Below are 24,033 nucleotides of genomic sequence, written 5' to 3'. Positions count from 1 at the left end.
AATGTAATATCAAGGATAACTACGTTTTATATCGTTTAATTTGAAACGTTTACTTGACATACCATTCCATCTACATATATAGCATAATACAATTTCTGCTTCCTTTTCGCGCTCAACATTCGCGGATAAAAAATCTATCCAATCATCGTGTATCGAAAAATCACGCGTCCCAAGATAACAGACAATGAAAAAGAAAAATTCAAACTCTCGTTGTAAAATATTTCCACCCTTTCGTTAATATATTTTTCTACGAATACCAAAAATCAAATTCCGGATGAAAATTTCGATCAAACCTCCTCCAAATCCTTCGTCTTCGATCAAAGGATCATCGTCGAATCGAAAAGGGATACCCAAAATTTCAATCATCCTTTCCCAAAGCTCAAGTACAATTTTGCATTCGACAAACATTTCAACGTCTCTCGCGCTTTTCAAAAAAAAAAAAAAAAAAAAAAACATGCCACAAAATTACGAAAACTCGTCTCGTTTTAATTCGCGCGCAAAACCGCAACTGCAACGATCCATCGTGGCGATACGGTGTGCGATGCACATTGCACCCCCACGTGGGGTGGTTGGGCAAGATACGTGCATTCGGTGCACGCTGTTGTCCACGCTCGAATTTCAAGCAGCGTCAATCTTTCCGCGGTGAATCGGGTGTCGATGGAAATCGAGGGTGAAAAACGTCGTGGGATTTTTATGAGGCGTTAATTCATGGGGGTCTTTGATTCGATGAAATTGTACGGAACGTGTGATTTTTGAGTTTACCAATTTTCGGATGTAAAGTCTCAACGACGATCGTCGTTCTTTCATTCCTTGAATTGTGTTTAAGAGTCAGGCGAGTTTTAAGAATTTTATAGAAATCATTGTTCTTTGATTCCCTCGAACGAGCGTTTGTGAGGATCGTGTGATTTTTGAATTTACGAATTTTCGGATGTAAAGTCTCAATGACGATCTTTGATTCCTCGAATTGTGTTTAAGGCGAGTTTTAAGAATTTTATAGAAATCATTGTTCTTTGATTCTCTCGAACGAACGTTTATGAGGATCGTGTGATTTTTGAATTTACGAACTACTTCGAGATGCAAAGTTTCGGTGAGTGGAGATCCTTGTTCTTTGACTCTCTCATTCCCACGAATTTTAGAGAATGTGTGATTTTTGAACTTTGGGATGTAAAGTTTCGGTGAGTGGAGATCCCTGTTCTTTGATCCATGTTCTCTCAAACGAACATTTATATAGAGAATGTGTGAATTTTGGGATTTTGGAATGTAAAGTTTCGGTGAATTGTACCGTCGTTCTTTGATTCCTTGAATCCTGAGATTTTTGAGATTACGAATTTTAGAATATACATATATATATTTTTTAATAATGCAAAAATCATTTTTTTAATTTCCTGAAACGAATTGTGAATCGCGTGAATTTCCGAGAATCCAATTTTTGAGATTATTGCGAATTTTGGAATGTAAAGTTTCAGTTTTGCACGATAAAATCTTCCACGCTCGCGAATGAAACCAACATGACGAAGAAAAAAAAGGAGAATATAAAATATTCCGGAACGACGCTTATTATATTCCTCAACCAGCAAAACATAAAATTATAAACTCGATTGTGATACGATTGGCGATTTATCTATAAATCTAGACCAGAAAGTTTTCTCGATATCGATAGATATATCGGTCGTACATACGTCTGAACAGTGGGACACGCATGATTAAGAGATGATCGGTAAGCATGATCGCCATCGAGAAGGCTTTCTTGTTTCGCTGCGGTTGATCTATAGTTGCGCGGAACGTTGCCAGGAAACCGAGGGTGGAAACCGAGCCAGAAAATGTTTTCCAAGATCTATGCGAGTATGGTGGAGGAACGCTGCTCGTCGCCTTTGTCCCGAGATATATCCCTTCGAATCCAGGAAAATTCTCTTTTTTCTTTTCCCCGTGAAAATGGGAAGAAGAATCGTTTCCCTGTCTTTTTAATATCCATTTCGTTCGTCTTATCACCGTCGGATAATGCAATTTCTATTTTATATTTGATATTTTTGACTGGATCGATCTAAACGTAATTGGAAATATAATGTTTTCGTAAACGAAACGAATTAAAACGAATAAACCTACCGACATTTCGTGTATACCTATTCCTACCATAAGCGGTCAAATTTGCAAAAAAACATTTGTATCTTAATATAGAAAGAGATTTTAGCTACGAATTGGATTCGTAAAGTAAACAATAGAGAAAGTTGTGAATATTGAACTTTGTATACAAGAAATTGTAAAGGAAATCTCAAAAACGGTCATTTGACCGCGCCGTGATAGGTTCAGTGTTAATTTATCGAATTTAGATGATCATCACAACTGATAATAGAACTTGTAGCTAGTAATTCCTCTACAATATCCCACTTTTTCAATCGATTCTCTTCCACGTGTTTTTCGATTTTTGAAATAACCCAGCTACTCTTCTACATTCAAATACAACGAATTAAAGGAGAAAGAATACATTCAATCGCTGTCCAAAGTGCATTAAGAGATAAATTTCGTTGATTTCATTATTTCGCCACCGAGTGCAACGTATCGAAATTTCAATCCAATCTTTATCCACGCTAAATTCTTCCAAAAAAAAAAAGATCCAGTGACGGCAATATCATCACGCCACTATTCTCGAAACCAAGACGCGTTCAAACAGAGAGACGAATCGTAGAATTCTCTCTCTCTCGACCTACTGGCCTGTTTTATCCGCTCCTTTTTCTCCTCCTCCGGGTTTGGCTCCGAAACACACCGATGGAAATCGCGTTTCTTGCCAGACGATTCGTACGAAATTTATAGCCAAGCTCGAATCTATTTGAATCCGCGCTCGTATTTATTGTTTTGTCGCCGCGCGTTCCTCGACCCTTCCCTCAGAATTATGACGCCGCGTTAAAAAATGAGAATAAAAGAAGAGCTAAGCGTGAAATGGGATTTCGAGACGATCGAAAGGATTATTTTCTTGTTATTTTCTCCTTCCGTGATGGGAAAAAGTGACGGGGAGAGAAGAATTTTTTCCACGAGCGGAGAAACAATAAAATTCCAATCGAACTGGTAATCGAGCAAGCGATATTTTTTTTTATTTATTTATTTATTCCGGTGAATTCGATACGCGAAAGTTAATACACATCGAATAATAATAATAATAATAATGATGATGATGAATAAAAATTTGTTTGTTTTTTTTCGCATACAGCTATCGAAACGTGATTTTGATATGTATTTCGAATATTATTAAATTGGAAAAAAAAATAATAATAATAATAATGTAAAAAATGAAAACGTTCAATGACAAAAAGTTTATCGCGGAAAAAAGTGTGGAAACAACATTCGCGACGTTCAAAAATCGAGTTTGAAATATCGTAAAAATTATCGTTTGCTTTCTCGTCGTTCGTTCGAACGTTTTATCTCGATTTTTGCGAGCCGAGTTTACCTCGCCGCACGAGTAGTTAATTACTCGAACGAACTTTTGTTTTCCAATGCGATGATTCGCGAAAGATGAGATGAATAAAAAAAAAAAAAAAAAGGAGAAAAAATCGCGTGCAACTTTTTTTCGTTGTCTCAGCGACTCGGTGATTTACTATGCGGCCAAGGTAGCGAGTTTTTTCCCCATCCCCGATGCGGAAAATGTAACGCGTGCTGTCTCGCGTGATTTATCGAAACATTTCCTAGATTCGAGTGCCGTTCTAATGCGAATAAAACGAAATTTCCATCTTTTTTTATCCCCTTTTTTTTTTATTTTACCTTTATTATCGAAACAAAACGTTTCTCGAATTTCATAAGGGCCGTGCGATTATTTTAAAGGGACGACATCCGACTTTTGAAGGAAGAACAATCTGCGAAACGAAATCTTGCGAATTCGTTTGCGAATTTCGCTCAATTTTGCCGATACATTAATTGGCACTGTTTCGTCTCAATTTCAAGAATTAAACAGCGGGGTGTCTATTTTGCCCGATTTAACGAGCATTGTAATTAATTATTGACAGGAAGCCGAGGATCAATCACGATTGATTATTTTATCGATTTTATCGATAATTTGTATGTTCTTTTTTTCTTTTATGAAAAATATATTTGTACACAAATATTTCTTGCCGATACAAGAATCCATAACGAAACGAGTTATCGTTTTGGAAATATCATTCGTTTTCGAAAAATAAACAATATCTCTTTTTTTCCTCGAGTATTTTATATTATACAAAATATTGTGAATATCTCGTAAATAACGTGAAATATATACGGGAGAGATTTTTGAGATTATGGAACGTATATGGGGTTAGGGATGAAATTTATTCTTGTAACAACAACGTTACGCGATATCCGTTTTCAGAATTTAGAACGGCACGTATCTCTTTTGCAACGGAAAACTTTGTTTTTTTCGAGAGAGAGAGAGAGAAATCATGAGCTTTTTTCGAAGGTAAATCCACCATCAGGCAAAATACAAATGTAAGGGGGATAGCTTTATATTTTTCAAAAATATAGAAATGTTAAAGATATTCGAGAACGAGAGTGTTGAATAAAATTGGAAAAAAAAGTTTCTTCCATTATTTTTCCGAAATATTCAACATTTATTTGAAAAGTTGTAAATGTTTCGAGTTTCGAGAGATCTTTCGATGGCTATATTGTAGCGTAGCCACGATGATTCTACACCACCTAGGGGACGCAAAAAAAAAGTGTAAAAAAGAGTTTTTGATTGTTTCCACCCTGTATAGGAAAACTATCTATTGACAGGTTTTTCCCAACGAATAACGTTGTTAAAAACAATATTCCGCAAAAATAACAGAAACTTGCGTTCAATTTCTATTTTGTTTCCTTTCTTTAAAATATTTTATCAAATATGCACGTATTGAACAGCACGATTAATACGACCAAATGTTCCATTTTGGAATGAATAAAATTTCACAGACTTACTTAAAAAAGAAAAAAAAAAAAAAAAAAAAAGGAAATTTCAAATTCCGAAACAAAAATTCATATTTTAATACTCTAGCATCATCATTAGACTCAATATTTTCGCTTCTAATTGTTAATTAACGCATTGAGTTTCGACAATGATTCGAGTTAATCAAGTTACATACAAGAATCAATCTTTAAAAAAGTATACATCGTTTCTAGAAATGAAATTAGAATAAATTCTGCCTTTCTCCTCAGATACATCTCTCTCACTCCAAATTTTCGATAGTAGTTAATTTTCACTCGAAACGAGCCGAGAAAAAAGAAAATATATATCAAAAATAACGAAAGAAAAGTTAAATTCCACGAAATGTAAAATTTGTAACGAGGAAGGAAAGAGATTGGATGGAAACGCAACTGCACGAACGAATAACGCGTGTAAAAAAAAATTAATGGCAATTGTTTAAGATAATTTGATGCACGATTGTAAAATGGTTGGAAACGTGATATGGAGGATGTTGGTGCACGGGTCCCTTAATCCTGAGAAACGGGCCCATAAATCTTCGAGTACGCTTGTCGGTGTCTAACACCCATTCGAATTTACGATACGTTAATCGCCATTCACTGTTCCCTGTGAATGAAGTTGTTAATAGCCGTCTCTCTATAACTGTTTGTTGCTTTAATCAGTGTTTTATAAAGAAAAAAAAAAAAAAAAAAAAAAAACGAGAAAGTTTTTCGAACAAACATCGATTAAACAACGGATGGAATATTTTTCGGATTGATTAAATTTATATTTCTGTCTCGAGCAAATAAAATTAATTCCCTTTTAATGATATAAATTTTAATTTGTTGCGAGAGGGGAGAATGAGAATATTTTGAAAATTTACCGAATGTAACGAAGGGAATTATTCGGGAGTAATTAATCACGCGAAAGGGGGGAATTTTCGATGTAAACTTTGTTTAAAAAAAAAAAAGGAAGAAAGAAAAAAAAAAAACAAAAAATTCCATTTGCATCATCCATTGCAGGTGAGTAATTGATTGCCGTTTAATTAACAACTTTGTTAACAAACATTTTGCACAGCAACAATTTAACGAATGATAAAACGTAACCGCGATTAAAAAAAGAAAGAAAGAAAGAAAGGAAAAAACAAAATTACAACCGTTTCAACGCAACAATAATTCACCGGTAATAAATAAATCCAGAGTACGATAAATCTATGGAAAATCTTCGAAAAAGAAAAAAAAAGCCTACGAATTTTTAAAACAACCAAAATCGAAACCAACCTGACAAACTCTATCTATCTCTAGAAAACAGAGAGAGAGAGAGAGAGAGAGAAAAAAGGAAAAATAAAATCTTCCACCGCATCTTTCGTACTTAACGAAGTTTCTTCCAACCAAGCCGAGCTTCCGACCAAATTTTCACGATCCCCGAAAACGACGCCGTTCTCCTTTCCGCAAAAAAAAAAAAAAAAAAAAAAAGAAAAAAAAAAAGAAAAAAAGAAAAAGCAGGTCAGAAGCAACTGGTCCAGAATCCAACCCTGTCCACCATCCCGAACAAAATATCCAAACACGACGAAAAAGATTGCTCCTTGCTCTCTCTCTCTCTCCACCCTTAACGAACCGTGCGAACGAAAATTTCAATGCAACCCCCTCCACGATCAAGCGCAAAAGAAGAGAGAGAGAGAGAGAGAAAGAAGGAAAGAAAAAAAGAAATCCTGTTCCGGTGTGTGCACGAGCAGGGAGAGACGAGCATTTCCAGGCTAGACCAGGAATTGAAAGAGGGGAAAGGAAAGAAAAGGGTGGAAATCCTTGCTATCTCGTCGATCGACCCACTGCCCCGCTTTTCGCGTCTCTCTCTCTCCCTCTTTTTTTTTTTTTCCTTTCCAAACCCTTTCTCCCCCTGGTTGGCAGACCCACCGACTCTCAGAGACGGCAAGGCTGGAAGGAAGAAGCAAATTTCAACGATCGCCGGAGGAGAATTCTCCATCTCCCCCTCGGTTTCGATTCAGACGACGAGAGTTTTCGGTTCGTCGCCTTTTGTCCAAATCCTTTCCTCCAGAAAGATATCGCCCCGTCATTCGGTTTATTCGAAACTGTGTGTAGCTTTGGTTAATCGTTGTCGCTCGCCGGGAATCGTGTCATGCTGTCTCTTTTTCCACCCCTCTCCCTTCTTCTTTTTCCTTTCCAGCTCGGAGGAATTTTAGGAAGACCGGCTTGATTGCCGCCCCCACCCCCGACTTTGATCGATACCGTTGATGAAGGGATTCCAGTTTCTTACTTTCCTTGATTACTCGAGATTGGGACAAAGAGAAAAGTCCAGTATATTTTTAAACCCCCAGTAAATCGTATATAATACGATCGATCGTACGGGAATTTTTCAAATTTTTATCAAATATGGCTCGATTTTACACGTCACTTTTTCTTCTTCGTTTAAAAATTTTAATCGCGAATTCGTTCATCGAGGCAGGGATTAGATTAGAATCGGTCGACAAATAATGTTCGGATCGCATATAATAGATCGTCGCACAACCATACAATTTCATTCATTCATAATCGATTCTTTTCACTTTGATTATAGATGAAAGAATAGAAAGATAAGAAACTTTATTTCGTTCCCTTAAAAAAGAAGGAATGACGTTTGAAATTGATCCAATTTCGCCAGTCACGAAATTAAAAGATCACTCGTTCGAATCGTGTTTGGAAATTTATCTGTTTCGAATATATCCGAGGCAATCGTGTTATATTTCAACAGCGTTACATAAACGGTGTAACATCGCCTTGGAGATATCCAAGGTAGGAAATCCGCTTGCAACGGAAAGGAAGGAAGAAACAACATCCGCTAACGATGCGGGTCGATAATTATCGGCCCCGCAATAAGTCGGCGGCGCGGAATTGATAATTGAACAGCGGCAAGATGGATAACGTACAATTTGCGCGGAGGTCTGAGGGCGTAAATTGCGTGGAAAACACGAGGCGAATAATAATAAATTCTGCAAAGCTCCTTCGCATGAAGATGAAAAATGGCGTCGAGAATCTTTCGATAGATAGATTTTAACGCAATTTTATATAAGAGGCCATCGAATATTCATTTTCCTTATCTTCTTCTTCTTTAATTTATCGATCGCGACAATCACGGTCGCTATAGAATGTTCGATCATTGGGAAAACGAAAGGTGTTCTCTTTCTTTTTGATACTCCTTAATGCGGTCACTAGGATGAAACCACGGAAATTCATTGGAAAGAGAGCAATAATGATGACATTTATTAATATCGCTCTCGTCGTGAATGAAGCATTTTCACTACGAGCGTTCTTTCTTTTTATTATCTCTCGAGCTAGAAGTTAGAGTGATCATTAAAGCTTAGAGACGAAAAATGAGAGATTACATTCTGTTGCCCTCTCTTCTGACAATTAGACTTTTTACTCTGGCTGTAGGTAGTTAAAGCATAATAATATTTATCGATAATAAAGTTTCCTCGCGCGAGATATTGACGAGTTGGAGAAATCTCTCCCAAGGAAGTGTTAAAGTATCTACAAAATAGCCTTGTGTAGTAGTCCGGTCTCGAGACCAGAATCGTAAAGAATAAACGTGCGTGGGATTTAGGACACGTGAGGGGATGGAAGTTCAAAGATTATATTTTGCTTAGGAATAAGAATGGATTCTTTATTTAAAACAGTATCGTTTTTTAAAACGTTGATCCTCAATTACGAGTTTCTCCCCTGACATCTGCCCTCAAGATAAAATACCTTTTTGCGAGAAACTTTTATCGTAATTCCTCTGAAGGGAAAAAATCAACAACGAAAATCAATATTTAAGTTTATAAGGGAAAGTGTAAGATATAAAATAATAATTCATATTCACAATTGATCAATAATTCCTCACAATCGGTCAATGATCCATGAAACCAACAACGAAGCGATAAAAAAAAAAAAAAAAAAAAAAGAAAGCTTTCAGCATACAACACTCTTATTATCTTCATCCATTTTATCTCCTTCTATCAAAAATACGAAATCAAATTATAGATTATAGATATATTCTCTCCTAATAATCTTAATAATTCTTCATCGATCGAAGACACAAAAAAAAAAAAAATACAATACCAACAAACCAATAAAATCGACTGAAGAAGCGATAAAAAAAAAAAAATAAAGCTTCGAGTCGACATCATGTTCATCGTCCTCGCTTCGAGGGTTCTCAAAACAACGTGCACAAGATCAAAGACAGAGGAATAATAATAATAATAATAATAAAAAAAAGGAATCGGTCCAATTTCTCGAGTTCTTTCGTTTGAAAAAAAAAGAAAAGAAAAGAAAAAAAAAATAAAAAGAAAAAAAGATAGGTGGCTCGTTGATCCCGTTTCCAAGCGTAACCAAGCTTGCAGCGGTCTATTGGCAGTCGTATCGTATCGAGATGGTTTCACGAGGCTTGTTTCGAGCGTCGGTTTGGCGTTAAAGAGCGGGATCGAGGCGGCCGCGTGCCAAAGCGTTATTTTTTATTGCACGTGGATCGGGTCAAGTGGTTACGATATCGTGAATCATGGCAAATAACGGAGTGACGAGTGGGGAAAACAACGTTACGACGCCGGCAATATCTTTTTAAAGCGAATCCCTCGAATCGAAGCTGTGCGGCAACAGCGAAACTGGCTTCAAGAATTATCGCGAAATTTACGAAATTTTTAAACGACCGCTCGTATTCTTTCTACGCGGGCAGAAAAATGATCGAGCTTTTCTCTCTTTTTTTTTTTTTCTTTTCTCTCGAGAATTTAATTTAATATAAGTAATTTTGCGATTCGAACTCGATCGAATCGAAACTATTATTTTTTCTAGAGTTATTTAGAGTTTGAGAGTGAGTGGTGATTTTGCTTGAAACGAATTGAAAGCATTTTTTCTTGAAGATTTGGTGAGATTATTTTTTTTTTTTTTTCTAGAGAATTCAGTCTTTGCTGTAGTAAATAATAATTTTGCTCGAAGGAAACACAGCATCGAATAGAAAATATTTTTTTTTTTTTTTGGAAGATTTAATCTTTTTAAGTAGTAATTTTCTTGAAGTGAGGATGGTCGAAGCTTATCGATGAGAATATTTTATCTGGAAGATTTAACCATTGCGAGTAATAATTTTGCGAACACGATCGAATTGAAAGTATTTTTTCTGAAAGATTTAATCTTTGTAATTTTCTTGAAGTGAGGATGGTCGAAGCTTATCGATGAGAACATTTTTTTCCGAAAGATTTAATCGTTGTGAGTGTAATAATTTTGCGAACACGATCGAATTGAAAGTATTCTTTTCTGGAAGATTTAATTTTCGCGAACGAGTGATAATTTCCTTGAGGAACGCCGAAAAGTTCGAATCGGCGAGAATATTTTTTTCTGCAGGATTTAATCTTTGCGAGTAAGTAATAATTTTGCGAATGAAAATTATTTTTTCTCTACTTTTTTCTAGGATTCAATGTTTGTGACCGAGTAATCTTGAACCGAGAACGCTCAAGATCGAAGTTTATCGACGAGAGTACTGCAGTAAGCCGGTTGGTTATGCACCGACTATTGCTACTTGCGAATTCTCGAGGTATTGCGAGATAAGAATGTTAAATTGGTGGTTTACCACGAGTACATTGTATTGAAAATAAATACGTAAACAAAATTATAAAATTACTTCAATCTGATTTAGAATGCTCGAACGAACGTTTATTCATAGCCGCTATAATTGACCCGTTCTTTCTATAACTTCGATCGTTTCGCGTTAGAATTAATTGTTATTCGAGCAACTTATCCTTAAGTTTATTCTTAACTTCAACGGTTAAAATTCTCTCCATTCCCACTCCGATCCATAACGATCGGATAGAAATTCTGCGAGAAAGATTTTCGCCAAGTCTCCTCGTTATTTCGAAATCTTGAAAAGTTACAAAACGGATTATAATAATATAAACACGCGCGAATTCCATTGATAATAGACTCACAGTAACTCGTATTCATTTTCGGATCAGATTTTGATCATTTACGCATCTCGGCAATGAAATTGACAGGAAATCGATAAAATCGAGCCAAATCTTTCCAAATAAATATTCCTTCACCAGAGACTCTTGACTCGCTTTTCAAAATCGAGAACGGCTCTATCTATCCAAACTATATCCATTTCCCCGGCAATTTTCCCCAAGAATTGGCGCGAAACGAAATTTGCATCGAGCGAAAATTCTCCATCCTCGATCGAAAGATTTTGACACGTGGAGAACGAAGAGTAAGAGAGATAGAGAGTGGCAAAAATTCGCCCCAATGGATGCATCCTTTGTTCGGCCGATAAATCGAGGAGGAACGATGAGAATCGCAGGCCGGTTCGACGAGCCAACGCCAACGCCAATTAGGAAACCTATTAAATGGCACGACGCGTATTTTCCACGATTTGGCAACGAATCTTGATCGCGAGCTGAGGGAGCCACGATTCAAAAGGCAGGCAAATAACTTCCTTCTCTCCTTTTTCTCTACGATCGTAACTTCTCACCGAGTCGCTTTACCGTTCGCGACGCCATCGAGAAACAGCCTTCTTTCGTTTTTAACCCTTTCGCCACGAACGACTTCTGAACGAGTCGCATCAAAAATGGATGGAGGATCCGCGTCTTTGGCTATATCGGAGAATAAGGATTAAGGGAAGGACACGAGTGGCAAAATTTGACCAAGAAATATCATTTTTCTCGTCGAACGATTCGATTTTTATATATCAAATTATCCTGAAAATATATTCTTAACCCTTTCGTTACGGACCACTTTTTCGCCGCGCCAAAAATATGCTCGAGAAAAGCAACATCTCTCTACAACTCGAGTTGCTTTGACGATGTTTATTAAAAAAAAAAAAAAAAAATTGATGAAAAGATACTCGAATCGCTCGATACGCGCCTTCTTGTGCAAACCAATTATAGTCGCCCGTAGTAGCGAAAGAGTTAAAAAGAATCGAGACGAGCAATCTAAGAATTTCCAGTGCTGCAGAAACGATTTCGAACGATGTTTTGCGTTCCAGCCTTGAAAATCGGCTGTCGAAACTGCTGGAAAAAGTGGTAGCGAAGATTTAAAGATTTAAATTTTAATTCGAAAGGCGAGGATCGTTCGGGCGCATCGAGAAAGTTCGAGGAGGAATGGCGAGGACGAAAATCAGACGCGAGAAGAATCGGCGGAAGTATTGGAAGTCACAAGCGGTATCCATCCGGATCGAAACGATTGGGTAATCTTGCAATCCTGATTTACGCGATGAAATCTTGAATTTGGGCAAAAAGGAACTTGTTTGCACACGTAATAGTTTAGTGAAACTCGATCAGAGACTTTTAAGATTAGAATTTATAAACGGAGAATCTTTACATTACGATTTAGACTCTTCTTGTAGCATTGATAAATATCTAATAAAGCGCTGGTAATAATTGGAAACGAGCGAACACGTCGGATAGGCTTTCTCGAGTTTAATCATTATCTTATTAATTTTCACGCGAAAGATATTATTCGAAGAGTTTCTTATTCTTATGCTCGTCGATAAAAGAAAAAAATAGAAATGCGCGATCGATTAATTGGCGACGATTAAAAAAAAGAAAAAAGGAAGGTTGAAAGAAAGATCAGATTACTCACGTCTCCTTTTTCCGGAACGTACTTGGCCAACCAACCCCACAGGACGCCGAATCCGAGACCTCCAACGATGGCGATAGGTCCCTGCAGGATTTGATACCAGAGTATCGCGTTAGGAAAGAACATAATGCTCTGTATAATTCCGTGGACCGCCACCGATGCTGCGTCATCGATTCCAGACACGGCGATGATCAGAGTTGGGATGCCCTGGGAAAGGAAATCAATAATCGAGTGAGTGGCTCGACCCGGAACGATTATCGAAAGAAAGAAAAATGCACGCTCCATTTTCTTATATCTTACAATCTCGCTCAAACACTGATAAAGAGTATACCTTTCATACATTTCTTTCGCAATCGTGACGACTCGTCGATCTTTGCATCGTCGAAGCAATTGACAGACACAGAGCGGTGAAAATTTAATAAAGTTTGGAACGAGTTACCCGAATAATTTATCGTTCGAAACGGAATCGTAACAATCGGTAAATAACTAGCAGTGGCCAGAGTTATATATAGAGAAGCGGATCGACCACAATAGCCAAGTAATTAAATTCGAAGTAACTTTATTCGAAATTTTTAACTAGTTAAAAAAACTTTTCTTTATTTTTTATACTACTCAACTGCGAGCGAACGTTTTTATTAACATTCTTCGTATCTATTTGTCGTTCTTACGCAATTTCGACGCAAAGAATCGCGTTACGCAACGCGGTAGGCGCTTTAAACGAAATATCGTCGCAATAATCACGCGCAAAGATCGCGTCCCAGTAAAACCTCCCTCCCCCTGATAAAAGCTGTTCTTCAACCTGTTCGAGGAGATTTTTTTTTTAAAGAGATTCTTAAAGAGATTCCTCAAACAAAAGATAAGAGAAGCGGGAGGGGAGAGGGAAGCAACGAAGAAAAGAATTATTAACCATCCTCTCTCGAGGAGTCGACGAACCGGACCGACAGGAATCCACGTACTTTTCCATCGATCCCCTCACGTTTCCCCTTATTTCCCCAAGCATTATTTCAACGCATTCGCGGCCAACCTCCTCGTTATCGCAATCTGATTCCCTTCGCGAAGTTACTTGAAAAAACCATTAAGGAGGTTGGGGAGGCGAGGTCAGTGAAAATAATCCGGCTTGATGGATGGAAAGGGGGGATGGAAGATGACGGGGAGGGATTAAAGGGAGGGCCGTTGAGGGAGAGAAGAGCGTGGATTCTTTTGGATCGAATCGCGCGGTTCCCTCGACAAACGTTTTCGGCCAGTCAGCGATTCGCTTTGTTTCACGCTTCCTTCCACTCCTCTTTCTTTCCCACTCTCCTCCCTCCCTTCGCGCCCTCATCGCTTCACCAGCAATCTCGTTCGATCGGTATTTGAGAAATTATTGTTTGCAATTGTTGTTGCGTTTAATCTAACATTAATTACGGAAATTTACGGAAACGAACAGAATTGAGTGCCGTTTACGAGTGCGTTTCTTATCTCTTGTTTGTTTTTTTACCTCTTAATTATCGTTATTTAAACTATTAATAGGAAGTTATTAATAATCGTAGATTAAATTGATTTGTTACGATTAGACCGTGGATTGTATGCAACATTTTAAGCCTAATTTTTTGAATATAAATCCTTCAAACTAAAAATCCTGTAAAAATTGAATGATCGTTAACAAGATTGGAGCGCATCTTTACTTTCGCGCAATGAGAATATTGTAACCTCTTGGTCGTCAAAAGGAAAGCCTGTTCCGGAGAAATTTTCTCTGGAAACACGGGTATTTAGAAATACGAGGGGGCAAAGGAAGGAAGGAAGGAAGGAAGGAGTTCGACGATTTCCATATCGAGCTACCACTTTCCCTCGAAAACGTTTCATCTTGATTCGTCGCGAGGAAACAACGGTACGTAAGAGGTCTCTTTGATCTTCGCGGGGGGGTAATGCGAATTACGCGGCACATTCTTGACAAAGCGTTCAATTTCTTCTCTTCCTCGCCGCAACCCCGTGAAATAAACAAAAAACCTCCCCCTCCTCGTCTAGATCTTTCAGCTCATGAATATCGCATTCCCAGCAATGGCCTTTGCACTCTTCAAACAGCTTCCACTCCATTTTCTAAACTGAATTATTTAAGCCCACCACCCACCGCTTCCTCTCTTTGCCTCCACCAACCTTCTTCTTCTCGCCACTATTTTCCGACATTATCATTTTAAATAGGATTGCGTCTTCGAGGATAGGACCTCGCATTAGTTCGAAACTGCGGTTTCCAAGTTCGATCGTCAATTACCCTCTAATTGTTTCGACAAATCGTTTTGATTGAAATCGGAGGAATTGCGGTATAGTAAAACGAGTGCAGAGATTCGTACGCATATTTCTCGTTAGATCAATCGATAACGATTTAATAAGAAATTTTCTAACTAAAATAAAATTCTAAAATTAAAGTTTATAGATCGATGATTGCAATTGGGATTCGAAAGTCTTTCGAAGGGAGGATAAAATTTTTAATCCTCTCGTTGTTGGGGCAGGGATTAAATCGATTTTAATATTCTAATATTTTTTTCTAAATCTCTTTTTTTATAATATTCGCGAGCCTCCAATATAATACGAGATAAAAAGTTTGCATGAAATTAGAATTTGCACAAATAATTCGCATTATTCGATATGTGTCGAAATTTATCGGTTGACTTATTTTTCGATTCGTTTTTATTTTTACCCGCCTCTTTTTTCAAGAAAAGTAGGACACGTTTTCTTCGACAACCACTTTCCTATTTCTCGATCCGACAACTTATGCTAATTAATAGCTTAACGAAGGCTGTATAAAAGTAGTGACGGAATGGTAAAGATTAATCTACTTACTCGACACCTGGAAATGAATATTTGAACCAAGTTTGTGGAAAAAGCAACAAATACCGTCAATTTTAATTCGTCGATAATAATTCTTTCGTTTCCTTGTTAAATGGAACGAGCCTCGTTTATTTCCTCGCGTTCATTAAACAATTAAGAACGTTCGAATATACACCACGTGACATTATTTCTCTCGCGCAGAAAAAAAGAAGACAGAGAGAGAGAGTTATTGTCGTTGCGAAACTTTAACGCTTTTTAAATATTTCCACGCCAACTTATTGTACTTACTTTCATTACGTTGATTGCTCTTTATATATATATATATATATACACACACACACACGTATTAAACGTATTCTTAGGTTCCAATATCCGCGCGACCAACAATCCAATTTATTTCGTCTACACGAATATTTCAATCATACGTTAAAAGCTAAAATAGTATTTTAAGTATAATAAAATTCTCTTTCAACATTCTTTATTCTTTCCTCGATCTTTCCTTGTTAATCCACCGCTATGAATTCCATTTTATTATACAATTTTCTTCGTTTACAATTATATATATATCTCTATGTATTCGAGGTTGGAACGCGGAACAAGTAGTCGATGGATCGTTATGATGCCAGACGGCTATGAATTCGATTTTATCATACGATTTTTTTCGTTTACAATTATATCTTTCTCTCGAATTCGAAATTCGTGAAAGCGGGGTTGGAACAAGTCGGGACAAGTATAGTCGGTGGATCGTTACGGTCAGACGGTTGCGGTATTCAATTAGCCATTCATTGAAATTCTCTCGCGCAGCCCGCCCCGAGATTTGATGAATACGTCGATTTGTCAATAAGAACTGTTACCGACAGCTCATTCCAAGAAGGCAGGGATAAAGGTCCCGCGAATAAAGGCCGCCACCACCATCATCCCTGTCTGAATATCGATTACCATCCCTATCTCACCTCCCGGTCATCGACAAACGATATTTTCGACAGCCTTTACGATATAAAAGGGGCGAGTTTCAAAGGTGCGTTTCAGAGATTGTCTTTACCGATTATCCGACCGTGTTCCCTTTCGTAATTTTATATTACGAGCGATGAAGGGGTGAACGAACGAGAGAGAGAGAGAGAGAGAAAAAGAACGAAAGTTCGATAATAGGGTTCGAAAAAAATACTTAAAAATACTTATTACATCCTCTTGGCGAGGATGTGCTGAGGATGGATTAAAAAAAAAAAGAGAGAAAGAGAAAGGGTTGGAAAAATTGGATCCATTCGAAATTCTCTCTGTCGAATGACACTCGACGATATAAAGTTAAGGAGGAAAAATTGGGAATCGTGAAATAGATATAAAATATGAAAATAACGTAGGAAGGGAATATGCAATCCATGGACGAGAAATTTTCCGTTTATACATTTGTAGAAAATACAAAGAAGTGGAAAGAAAAGTTTACAAATAGTGGGTCAGTTTCTTCAAAATGTGAACAATTAGTGGCTAATAGTATAAACTTCCAAGATCCGGTTAAATTCACCCGAAATTACTCCGATCTAATTACGAAACGTTGTTCAACCTGTAATCCCATCTAAATGCCAAATAAACAGAAATCCTTTGAATTCGAGACCGAAGCCTGTTAAAAACATGGAATTCTATTCTCTTCTCGATTGAAAATATTTTGAATTCACCGTTAAATTCGAAAAAAAAAAAAAGAAGAAAGAAACAAATCACAGATCGATCGATGTTAAACCTCTAACTTATCCTTTTTAATCATCCGCTCTTCTCCTCCCTCTGCGCATGGACCATGTCCACCGAGATCTCATCCGTAAGTTACCGCAATTACAGAATGCTGTTTAATCCATTGGACCCGTGTCCAATTCAATGGTGCTCTCCGTCGAATTTATCGCCACCGATTTTCCAACCTGGACCAGAAGCAGAAAACGCTTCGATCCTTGGAAACGTTTCAAAAGGTTTTAAACGGTTTTCCTAGTTTAACCAATTAAACCGTGTAAGCCGAGAGCACGACGAGATACCGATACGACGATATACAACGCTGCCAAACTTTCGAGTTTTCACGTGTTATAGATTCGCGAGAAAGATCATCCATGAAAAAAGAATCGAAAATCTTTATTTCTTTCAAACTTTTTTTTTTTCTTTAGGGAGAAAAGTACCTTCTATACACGTAAAATTTGATAAACAAAAAACAAAATAAATAAATAATTAGCATTGAAATGAAAATGAAAATGGAAAAAATAAAAATCCTCTCCGTGCCGTTAGTTTAATTTTATCGGTGAAACTTCGTGGATCGCCAAATTTCGTCCCATTTTTTGTAATTGGGCGGAAGGAAGGAAACGGAAAAGTGGAAACTCGTTCTAAGCATATTTCGAAAGAAAGTTGATCGTGCAAGGGAAGGGAAAAAGGGGAGGGAGTCTCGTTTCCCTCTACGAATTTTTCCCGCAACGAAGGAAGGAATTCCTTCAAAGAAAATTTAATTAACGACGCGCCAGGTCTTCAGACATCCTGCGACATCATCGAGGTAGCAACGGATGCAACTTTCGCATTACGAATGCAAAATTCTCAAGATTCGAACGAGTCGTTTAAACGGCGAAATTCGACGCGACGAGAAAACCAAGATTTTGATTTGAATTATTTTCAACAAGGGTTGCTGGAGTGGAGTGCTTGTGTTCGAAGTTTGGAAATATGCATTTTATCGAGCGATTGGAAGTTATTTAGAAAGATTTTCAGTTGGACCATCTTCTTATGATAATTCGCTTCGAAAATATTTAGTTGAAGCCGAGCTTTTATTTTTAAGAAGGAATTGGAACGGTGAATGCTCGATTATTTGGAACCGCGGGAAGTTATTAATTTGATATTGATAATTGATATTTACGGGACATAATTTTGACGAGTTTGAGTTTTTCTTCCATTTTTGGCTCAACATCTCGAAGCACTTTGCAGACGTTTCCAGGTAAATTAAATTAGACTAGATTAAATTCGTTTGTACCGTTTCGTTGGGGAAACGTACAACATCCACCTGTTTCCAAACTATATCCTCGTTCCAAAAATTTTTAGATAGATATTCGTTGAATAATTTTAAGATTAATTACAACACCTTCTTCGTGAAATTATTTGGAGGGAAAGATTCGTTTTTTGTAAATTTAACATCCTATTAGTTAAACGATCGAACGAAAATTTCTTCCCTAAGCGTTACGTCGATCTTGCATCGATAAATATATAATAAAAATCGTCGAATTCGAATTTTTGCTTACCTTGGCAACGCCGTAACCTTTGGCGCGTAACCTGAAGAGGCAGGGCACGACAACCGCCGGTGAAACGGCGGCGACCACGCTCCCAAGGAAAAAACCCCATATCCAAGGTAAATCAAGAAGATACTTGGTGAGTATGGCTATCACAAGCGCCTCGACCAGCCACGGTATCAGACCGAGTTTCGGCACAGTGATCTTCAATCTTTTCAAGGCGTTCGGGTCCAAATCCAAACCGGCTCTCGTGAGGATAATGACTAGAGCGATTTTCCTGTAACACCAATATTTTTTTATCACTTATTCTACGCAGAATAAAACAGAAATATAACATCGATAATTTATTCCTTATTGCGTTATGATATTTATACATTTCTCTCGGGACGTTTAAGATTTTCGATTCCGTTTGAAAAATTCATACATCGTGAGAGTAATCGTTAGAGTTCCAAGATTGTACGATAAAAGAATTTCTTGTTGATCTGAATCCGAGAAACAGAGAGATTAGAGACGTGGCGCTACATCAATCAAATCGATGAAATTCTTTCCAAAGGTTAATTGAAATCGACCTTACTAATTGAAATTATTATACACAATATATCCAACGATTGCACAATTAAACACAATCGATTAAATTTAATTGCAAAGTAATTTAATGCAACGTAAAACGAAACCGTTCCGTGATTAACTTCGCCCAATTTCCTATAAAAAAATTCTATTTCTAAACTTTTTAAATCCGAACCGCTGTTAATTTATATAATTAAACGATCTACAAAATCTTCAATCCACAACCTCAACTTTTACGCAAATAATACATCTTCTATCGTGGTAACCTTGAAACCTCGATTATCAACGTAAACTTCCACTTGAAACACGTATCCCGATCACATCGTCGCGGTGACGACTTCCATCAACCGCGGTGTAAATTCGACGCGTTTTCCTGCTCGTCGATCGCCTTCCTTCGAAAGAAGAAATGCCATCTCCCTCCCTTGCATTCGAAAACTCGTAATAGGATAAGTTTTGGAACCGGTCCGGCAAAGTTTCGAGTCGTCTTCGACCATCGAGAATCTTCATCATCGGGGCTTTCGTCGACGGGGTTTCCACGGGATTTTCTGCGAATCGAGCAACCTCCACGATTTGTCGATACGCCAACCTCGAAACTGGAGAAAATAGGGGAGGGGAGGTTGTTTTATGGATTATGATTAGGCGACGTACGAGCATCGTTGGATAAATTTGGATATTTGGATAGGGGGTTCTCGATGGTAGTCGGTTTTTGAGGTAATTTTGATCATTTTCGAATTTTGTTTCGAGAAACAAATTAACGATCGTTGTTCTCGTAAATTTGACGGTGTTCTCGAGCGTGAAGTTTCCCTTCGTTAATGGAGGAAAATTACACGGAGAGATATTTTTATTAAGGCTTTAGGAAAAAATGTAAGAAGGTGAATTCCTCGAATAATTCCTACTGTATGGAACGTGTTTAACAGAGAGGAAGAGTAATTGATATTTGCTTCGGAGGAGGATTACTCGATGAAACGATGAAAATTATGTCGTTGCTCGTTAATACCCGGCTCAAAGTTAACGCTGTCGAAGAATTCATTGAATCCGAAGATTGCGTCTTTTTTTTCTGCGCGTGGAACAAATATTGAAAAAAATTTGCTTGGAAATTCTGTAGAAAGCTAGGTTAAATGATATTGTACAAACGTTAATTGTACGATAATTATGATTAAATAGGGTACCGGACGACAACATCTTCGTTTCTCAGTTGTTTTTTCGTTGAAAAAAGAGAAAAGAAAAGAAAAATCTAATGCGTAAATTAAAAACTTATAGGAAGCTTGTTGTAGAAAGCTTAATCAATTCATCGCCTGTTTTGCAATTTGAAGAATGTCTACACGCTATCTAATATGACCCCTTTTTCATTATGTCCAGTAATGTTTCGTATTACTCGCAGAGATACGTTAATAACAATTAAAAACACGAAGTGAAATTAAATGAGAGAGAAGAGAAAAAGAAAGAAAAAATAATTTCCAATGTTTCTTAATTATTTTATTCATATTTAAAATTTTCCAATCGCTTGCACACTTGAATTTTAAACAAGCAAATGAAACGATCGATTCAATCAATTGCAACAACAACGGGATCGAATCGAAATTCCTTCCATTATTTCGAGCGCTGGTGGAAAAATACGTCTATCGCCTATCCACGAAACTCGATAAAGGGACAAATGGGAGGGTATGGTATGGCTTTTAACCTTTAATTCGAGTTTTCGCCTCGAAGAAAGCGCTAATGACCCCCTCTCCAATATTTTCCAATCGCGGAGGAAAAGTTTTCGTCTCGATCGGATCCAATTGAAATTCAACGAGGTTCTCCCCTCCCTTCCCCCCTCTCTTTTCCTCCTCCTTACAAGCTAGCGAGAATTTTTGAAAGAAAATTTGGATCCATTCCCGACTAACTCTCCTCTCCTCTAACCCCCTGATTGAAGAATAATATCGTTTTCAAAGAACGAACGAAGGAAGGAAGTTCGAGAGGAAGGAATGGCGAACCACAACGTTTGAAAATCTTTTTCTACTCACTTTCTACGTTCACTCGTCACAATTTCAACGCGAAATTTTCTTCGACGAGTGTACACGACGAGTGTTTTAACGTTTCAATGGCAAAAGAAATAAAAATAGAAATAGAAACTGTTTGCTCGACGCACCCGCGGATGTTGACGATTGACGTATCGAACAGTTTCCCAGGTTGTTGCACTCGTGGAATAATAGGTTTAGCTTTTTGCTTGCGTAACGTTACTGCGTTTGTGGAGAGAAAAAAAAAAAAAAAAAAAAAAGAATACCCGTCCTCTTTCCAAAGTTACGAATAAATTCTTCAAATGTGTTTCCACCTCGTTAACCGGGTTCGTGTTCCTTCTCGTTTAAGAAGGAATTCTCTCCTCGAGCATCGATGTATCGATAACGACCAAAGTAAACGCTTGGGATAAAAAAACAATCTTGCACAGTTATACAGATTTTGTATTCACGCGTTATTAATAGCGTAGAAATATAAATACGATAGAATTATTCTATATAATACCAATAATCGACGCCAAGAATTCCTCGAAGAATTCCACTTTTCACTATAAAAGTTAAATCTTTTTGATCGTCGTTTTTCTTATCGAAAAAAAAATCGAATCCACGCAGATTCGTCTTTAATCCCGATATATCCGTTGTAGAGGTCCCATTTCCGTCCGTTTAATAATTCATCAAAACGTATTTTGGACATCAAGATGATTTTCTTGCGTATAAAAATCATTTTAATTTTTGAAAAAAAAAAACAGTATTTATCGACTGTTGAATAATAACTCGTAGGCGAAAAAAATATTTACTCTGTTCAGTCACATGGAAAGATATATATTTATTTATTACACACTTTGACAGAGTGCAAGTCATTCGCGATGCGAAGGTGATGCAACCATTGTCTTGTGATTTCTTTTATCGTTTCATCGATAAATAAACGTCGATTATCTACGTTCTTAAATATTTTCTGAAATCGTTTCGATGATTTTCGATTTCGTTCGATAGACACGACACGGCCGATTGTTTTGATCCGGCAGATTGAAAGCAATGATCGAGTAGTCGATCACATGAATGTAACGATAGATAAGATTTAGCCGATATTAGCCAATTATCCCTGATAAGTTAAATCAAATTTAATCCGAACGACAGAATCGAGAGACGAGAAAATAATGAATTGCGCGAATCATTTTCTATTCTCTATATATTTGTATATTACAAATAAAGGAACAACGAAAAATCGGTATATTTGATCGTAGATCCTTCTCTTAGATGATTAATCCTCATCCCTTTCGAGAATTTCGAGAAAGAATACGAACAATTCGTTTCGATTTTCGATATCTCGAGTGGATGGAAATTTTTCGAATAATCGATGCCAGGTCAGTTTATCTTAAACTTTTCGCTCGTTACGAACGAGAGGGAGGAAAAATTTACACCAGGTTAGATTTATTATTCGTGTCGAAATGTTGGAATATTAAATTGATTTAATGGAATTTAATGGAGTATAGGTGAATCTTTGGTGATCGAAAAGAAATATTCACGTACACGTGATTTCGCGTGTTTATTAACGTCGATGTTGGATTAATAAAACATACAATGTAATGTAAATCAATTACGACGCGAAGATCAATATTTCATTTCGCCGCGAGAAATAGAAAGTATCCATTATCGAAACGAATTATATGATTCGTGGATAATAAAACTTTCTTTTTTAATCCTCGATGAAGAAACAAGAAAAAAAAGCGGAGAGGAAAATTCGTAGATTACTCGTTAGATCGACTGGAGGGGGAGGGAGCGAGGAGTTCGAAGAAAATATGATTTTTCCACGGGATATCAGTAATTCCTTTCATCGGAAGGTTAAAGTTTATCCGCAAACAAAGTTACTGTAATTCGGAAAACGAAATCCGGGGAGCGGAAATTTATGGGTAGAGAGGAGGGAGACATGGTTGAAAATGAAATAGCACGGATTCGAGCGGAAATGAGCGAGGAACAGAAATGGATTACCGAAGAACTCGCTCATCTATTCGCCCTCCTCTTTATTCGAATAAACTTTCAAATTTTCTCCAAACCTTCCACTTTTGTTTTCCCGCATATCGTCGAACAGTTTTCAACGTTTCCTTTACCTTCGATACCTCGAGACAATTCCTTCGAGAATTCTTCGGAGAAAAAATTTTTTTCGAAAAATTCAAAATTCTAATTTCAAAGTTAAAATTCCTCTCGTTTTATACGCCTACCTCGTTTCTCTTCGTCGCGCTTTTCGAACGATTAAAACGATTAAACACACACACAAAAAAAAAAAAAGGTTGCAAACATTTTATCGAAACGAAAAGAGAAGGAGGACGAAAGGGAGAACCTTGTTCCGCTCTTTTTATCTCGAGCGTAATAAATCATATATCGCAAAGTTTCGATAAAACGGCCGGTAGTAGTTTTGTTTTAATGCGCATTCAAAATTATTTCACACTTTTCCCTCATCCTCTTCACTCTCCACGATCATGAACAATTAACGAATCAACTTCCTGAGTTATTTATATCTCGCGGAAATACGAATGATTTCATAATTCATACGCAGGATTACCGAACACCTACCTCGATGAAAAATCTCCACGGATATAAATAAACCGATACGACACATACCCCGTTAAAATCATCATTAAATCAAAGTCGATTCATCAATTCGGATAATAAATATTTCGAAAATCTATCGTGTAACGCCGAGAGATTCTTCGATCTCTTCTCTAACGAATCCTCTTCTCCTTGCGCACTCCTTTATTGCGTCGTTAAAAATGAAAGAAAGAAAGAAAGGAAAGAAGAGAAAATCGACGAAACGAATACACAAGCACGATATAAACACGCTCGGCTGATTTATCCCACCAATCGAGCCATCCCTCGGGATGGACGAGGGTGTAAATGCAGAACGCGTATCGGTGGTGCACGGTTGAAAATAAGTTATTTAA

General features: G+C 37.3%; 2 protein-coding genes across 4 annotated transcripts in view; both read right to left on the bottom strand.

Annotated features, from left to right (window-relative positions):
• Nha1 (Na[+]/H[+] hydrogen antiporter 1) overlaps positions 1-24,033 on the bottom strand; it is a 117,297-nt gene that overhangs the window by 32,531 nt on the left and 60,733 nt on the right. For all 3 annotated transcript variants that reach the window (XM_012489178.3, XM_003695475.4, XM_012489177.3), the window contains exons 3-4: positions 18,546-18,810; positions 12,493-12,696 (exon numbers count right to left, since the gene is read on the bottom strand). In XM_012489178.3, coding sequence (XP_012344632.1) covers positions 12,493-12,696; positions 18,546-18,810 — 469 coding nt within the window. The remainder of the gene's footprint in view (positions 1-12,492; positions 12,697-18,545; positions 18,811-24,033) is intronic.
• LOC147657017 (uncharacterized) overlaps positions 1-24,033 on the bottom strand; it is a 94,902-nt gene that overhangs the window by 40,855 nt on the left and 30,014 nt on the right. The gene's annotated exons all lie outside the window — the stretch shown is intronic.

Source organism: Apis florea, unplaced genomic scaffold (assembly GCF_048593485.1).
Source record: "Apis florea isolate Af1SG1 unplaced genomic scaffold, ASM4859348v1 contig_3367_pilon, whole genome shotgun sequence".
Taxonomy (NCBI): domain Eukaryota; kingdom Metazoa; phylum Arthropoda; class Insecta; order Hymenoptera; family Apidae; genus Apis; species Apis florea.
The sequence above is the reverse complement of the archived record's forward strand: the minus strand, read 5'-3'. Positions and strand labels throughout refer to the sequence as shown.